General features: G+C 38.7%; 1 protein-coding gene across 3 annotated transcripts in view; it reads left to right on the top strand.

The window, feature by feature from the left end:
* sema3h (sema domain, immunoglobulin domain (Ig), short basic domain, secreted, (semaphorin) 3H) overlaps positions 1-4,188 on the top strand; it is a 79,785-nt gene extending 75,597 nt beyond the window's left edge. For all 3 annotated transcript variants that reach the window (XM_079674534.1, XM_079674533.1, XM_079674535.1), the window contains one exon: positions 1-4,188. This exon is cut by the window's left edge and continues 417 nt beyond it. In XM_079674534.1, coding sequence (XP_079530660.1) covers positions 1-39 — 39 coding nt within the window. In that variant the 3' untranslated portion in view covers positions 40-4,188.
* Positions 4,189-6,000: the final 1,812 nt, after the last annotated feature.

The following is a 6,000-nucleotide window of genomic DNA, read 5'->3' as shown; positions in this document are numbered from 1 at the left end:
AGGAGCAAGCCGCAGCAGAGGGCACCAAGGAGCGCTTGAATGTGTAGCGGAACAGGAGGGCGGATTTAAGTGACTTAAAAAAACACACACATAAACGTCCACACACATACACACACTTAACTTATACACTGAGACACACACACTGTACATAAAGAGACTATGACATGCGCATGCACTTATCTACAAACAAAAAAGGCATCCTTTCATCATAGTAACAAACTGTCTGACTGAAGTATGTACAGGAGGGGGAGAACAACAGAGACACTTGGACAAAAAACTTGTGAATAAAAAGGAAAAAGTAGAAACCCTTAGGCTGCGTAGCGTGTAGAATGAAGGATGAAGCGACACGTCTCAGTTTACCTGTCGTGACAAGGACATGGGATTTCGGATTTGGAGCCTCTACAGAGAAAAAAAAATCCAAACGTAGATATTCCACATTTGAAAAATCATCCAACCCTTCTGAAATGAGTGCTGCCTTAAAGCACCATACCGGTGGCTCTGCATGTTTGATTATAAGTCATGTAGACTCTGCCAATTATCCTCCATAGCAGAACAGATGTCTTTAAGATTGATTTCGTACCTTCCAGGCAGACACTGGTTTCCATTCAATTTGGGCGACTTTGAAAACCATCGCACAGGAACATGCAAAATTATTTCGAAAGTTGCAATCAGCATTTTACAAACTTTGCTATGTGTGGCGTTCATGTTTCAAGGACACTCCATCCTTGGTGTTCTCAAAACATTTTGATTGTCTAGCTTTGTTGTTGGAAAGTGAAAACATGGGGACAAAAAGTAAACTATTGTTCACTGTCAAAATAAGTTTAAAGGTATTTTTGGGAAAATAATCAGCAGTGATATTTTTGTTTAAAGGCCTTTAAGAAGGTAAATAGCACTGATTATGCATATTTTTACCCAAAAACTATACAGTTTACTGTAGACCAACAATTCACCTACAGTACAGAGAGAGTTATTTCTTCAGATAGGTGGGGTCTGACACAAGATGACGGAGTGTGACCACAAAGATGAGGGCAGAGAGAAGCAGGGCGACAGCTTTGATGAGGTTACACATCTTCTTTTACACACTCGCGACAGGAGATGTTTCCATTCCGTTCTCCTGAAAGCTTCACAAATGTTGGCTGGTAGTGTTAATTTATGGCACGGCCACGCAGCTGAATAAAGGTGTGGGAAAAAGTGAACAGAAAATAAGGACCTAGTAGATCTGGTGTGTTTTATAATGTCAGAGAAAATCCTATTCTGGGTGTTGGTTTTGTTTCCCTGCTCTCCCACATGAGTACAGTGAACAGATTTAGAAAACATGTTTATTGTAGGGCAAAAGCAAAATCTGCACACCAATGTACACATTTTAATATTTAACAAGGGTTATTTGGCAAAAGGCACAGATATTTTAATTGGTAGTATTTAAAAGGATATTTCTAGCACTTGAAAACCTCTAGAGGTTCTGCATCTATTGAAAAAGAATCTGTTCTTGCTGAACTTTGAACATGTCTGAGTAAAATATCGAGATGCTTTTAAAAAGATGTTTCCATTGAGGATTGAGGTGTGAACTGAAATGCCAATAGACTTTGTACAGAAAATGCATGTTTTACAACCCATTGGTTTGGACCTAAAATGGGCCGTTGGTGACTTTGTGTGGGTTCCAGCCAAATTAAAACAGTGGAGTAATATACCGCTGGTCCCGTAGCTGCAGCTGGTAATGACATTTGGTTGTAAATTATGAAGCAGGCCTGATGTTTAATAAAGACGCCTTTATTATACAAAGTGGAACCTGAGAAAGTGCTGAACAGGACTGGCGTCATGTGGACTCTGACGTGAGGGATTTAGACGACTACAGTGACTTTCAAGGCAGTACATTTTGATTTTCTCTAAATGTTTAAATGTTAAACCAACACAAAGCGTTCCACCTCTATTTAACTTTCTTCTTATCTGTATTTATTTGTTTAATCTGGAATGAAACAGCTTGTTTCAGAAGTTGTGAGGTCAGATATTTTGTGGTCATTTTTTGCCAATTCTGTCTCACAAACAGGCTGCTAATGTAACATTTGTGTTGGTTTGTCTTTGTATGTATGTAGGCCTACTGTATGTTTGTATGCCCACACATTGAAGTCTGCACAGTATTTTTTTGTTTTGTAAAATCTACAAATGTTAACATCTGTTTCTCTTGATGCACCTTTCCACTCCCACCTGTGGAAATTCAGATTGTGCCTGCCTGCAACCACGGTTATTTTATGTTTTTAACCGTCCCATAAGGCAAGCATTTAAAAAGCAGCAGGAACTACAATTCTCTTTCCAAATCTGATGCTTTGTCTTCCTGTTTCTCTTCCAGTTCCTCAGAACAACAAATAGAAACCAAATGCTGAAACTTCAGAACTCAGATTTTTAATAAACAGTAAGAATAGAGGGACATGGAGAAAGCAAGACAACTAATTCAATTAAAACTTACTTCACGGGAAGACTATCCCCTGGTTTAGTCCAACAATTACAGCTTCCCATATCTCCATATATTTAATTTCACCCAACAACGATGAAGTCATGCACGCAATTCTGCACATATTAAATTAAATATTACCCATGCTGGGTCATGCAGGATCCTGAACCCTTTGCACTGCTGTGTATGTATTTCTGAATATGTGTGTGTGTTCTTGTAAAGTATAGATCTGTGTGTGTTTGTCAGAGTAGGATCAGAGTGAGTGGAGCTGAAATGCAGGGCCATGGGCCAGCCAGTAAATCTGCCAAACAGGGATCTCAGCAATGGATCGGAGACACTTTTGATTCTGTAAGAAAAATAAACCAGACCGACTTAGAGCAGAAAATTAACATGGGCTGGGCTCCTTGGCTTTCTTGGCTTTGGCCACATGAAAGAGCTAACCAGCGCTGAGCTACTTTTAAATGTGTGTTTGAGTAACGAAAGAGAGAGTTTATATGTTAAAAGTGTCAGGTGCAGACACGCCTCAAAATGAAAGGGTGTGAGTGTGAAGCTGGCAGTATGATCCAAGTCAAATCAGGATTGAGTGTGTTCTCAGACAGCTGGCAAATCTAAAATGTAGGTTACGAAAAGTAAACGTTATGAGTCGTAGCCATTGACATAGGCTACTAACTGGGCTGATAAATGTTAAGAACTAAATAAATGTCAAGAAAGAGAAAGTTTAGCTTTTCTTTCTTAGCTTCTGCTATCCATTAGCATCCTAGATCTCAATGAGGTTCTTCATTGAGGCCTTTCTGTAAACATGATATTGCTGTTTTCTGTAGAAGAAAAAGAACTGCCCATAATTGTAATAAAATGTGAACACTTTGTAACCAACATAAAAATGGCAGTTACATTGTTAGCCTCCAATTCAAAATATCCAATAACTCCAAACCTTTAGCTATTAGCATATTCCCTCATGGAAGCTGTCGCTAATTCTAACAAAATTAATCTGAAATATATTTGCCAAAATGTTTGGGGCTATCATCCAATTCAGTTAAAAAATACCAATCTATCAACAAAGAATAGTTAAAATTGTAACATATGTATTTTTTCTTTTTCTAGTTGAGTACATTAATACAATTCTTATTTCATCGTAAAGCTACCGCGGAAGTTGTTTAGCTTAGCAAAAAGATTAAAAACAGGAAGTTCAGCTACCTTGTCGGAAAAAAACGTTTAAAAATCATCATAAACCTGCAGGACTGTTTAACTTTTCATAAAGAGAGTTAAACAAATTGTTTTGATCATTACATTACAAAAGCTAATGGTATAGGTAAGTTAGGCTAGGCAAATGCAAAATACAGGCTGGTCAAAAATGTTGACAAGCAAGCAGCAAGGAAAAAGCGTGTATGGTGTTCAGCCTGAGGATATAGCCTAGTGAGAGTATGAGTGTGTAATGTGTGTGTAAGTCTTTATTTGTGTCAGATCCAAACAGCACACGAGTAGGAAGCAGAAGTCCTAAGAAACATTTTTATTGCGCACCATCTTAAACATTTAAGACGTAAGTGCAGAGCTGCTCCTCTCATTACAACGGCCTCTTGTGTTTCACTGTTTTCCTGTAATTACATCTCATTGTCAATATTTCTCTTGTGTGATTTTCCATAACGACTGCTTTGCAGGAATGAAACTGTCTTAAACTGATATCCTCTCATCATGCGAGTCTTTTTCTTTTTGTAAATATGTATAAAGGTCTGCTTTCAAGTGAGTATGTTTGTGGGTTGTGGTTTATTGTGCCAATAATATACAGATTCTGAACTAAACAAAAAGACGCGCATGCAGTGGATGGACAAGTGAAGCAAGTATTCATTTATTGTTGATTCTGCTTTTAACCCTTATGTTGTGTTCGGGGCTCCTGTGACCCGTTTCAAGTTACAATTATATAATTGTAACCGGTTTTTTTACGGAACAATGCTTCATGATATCCTCCACAACAGCTATGTAAACACTACAAAACTGATTTGGACAATTTTAGCCAAGTCTGAAGGTCTCAAAAAAGTGTATCATTTGGTGTTCAGGGGCCTCATTTATAAAGGGATATACGCTCAAAAAAATGAGGTACGCCAGTTTCTACGCAATGTTTGCGATTTATAAAATACTAACTTGACGGGAAAATGTGCGGTCCTCCATGCAAACTCTAACCCATGCGTACGCACTAAGCACAAAAACGGGAGAGACGAGAAACTGCGACACCGTTGGCAGAAGGAAGAATGGAGAGAAATATGCGGAAATAATACCATAAATAAAATGTTACCTCTCATTTATCATATATGAAGAATTCATTTTCACAAATTGATTAAGGCCAATCTTAAAAAGATTAAACAAACGCCTGTTTGAGACTCCTCAGTGTACACAAAAACATAACTTGGAGAAATAAATAAATACGGATTTAAAACCACGTCGAATACGTTGTGTTAATGTTATGAAATGTTTTCTCATAAATGATGCGGTAAGCAGGAGGACAGAATTATGTCTAAACTGACGCCGTTTTGCATTTCTATAGGTTGTAGATACAAGCATGGTTTTATATACTATTGTAGTGCCGGTAAGAAGAAGTCGGAGGCGGAGTATTTAAGATGGATTTCCACTCTTTATTTTCCATCAAGCAATAGTGATATCAGACATGTACTCAGTGATGAGAGTCAAGTTAGAGTGTGTTGCTAGCTCTAGCTTGGCAACCTATATCTCCGGTGTTACACTAAACAAGGTCCTTGTAGGAACTGTGACCCAAAAGTGAATTATGGTTAACTAGAGTCACCACACTATCATGTTTAATCGTGTTTTATGCCGTCTGGCAAGACTTGATAAGTCGCTCGTAAAAAACAGGAGGTATGGAAACTGAGAACACCATATGTGGTAAATTGTACAGCTAATATAACACAACACATGAGTTGTATTTCCTTTAACTGGTGGATATAGAGTTTCTGCGGGGGGAGAGTCAAACCCTCCGGATTGACTCCACTCCGGAGGGATTCCCCGATCATTTAACCTTTAACCTTTAACCTTTTTCGGACCACTTATTTCTTTATTTTGGTGACGATCCGACCTCCATGCTGCTACTCTGGTTCAAACTGCATCCACCAAACAATATGATTTATCTCGACCTCCCCAAAATAACCAAAATCTGACACGGTGTGAGATGTCTTTTTTAGCTGTTCTGTCGTCATTTCCTGCGATCTTCTTCATATAGCCATTCAAAATTAATGAATGAATGGGCGTTTCTTTGACTATTTATAGGCAAATATAGTCGTGACGTGAAAAGCTGCACCGCATTTCGAGTCGATGTGATTTATAAAGGGAAACCGGCGTAGGAAGTGCTGTACGCACTTTCCTCGCCGGTACGCAATGTTGGGTGAATCGGAAAATGTCGGAACATTTCTTTACCTATTTTTTGGATTTCTACTACGTAAGCAACCTTCCCACGTGAATCCTACGCACAGCGTTATAAATGAGGCCCCTGGTCTGGGAAGACCTAGCAGAATTGTTTTGGGTGACTTGGGGTCAAATGTGGCCCAATCAAG

Source organism: Notothenia rossii (genome assembly GCF_949606895.1).
Source record: "Notothenia rossii genome assembly, chromosome: 4".
NCBI classification, from domain to species: Eukaryota; Metazoa; Chordata; class Actinopteri; order Perciformes; family Nototheniidae; genus Notothenia; species Notothenia rossii.
This window is presented reverse-complemented; position numbering and strand designations above follow the sequence as displayed.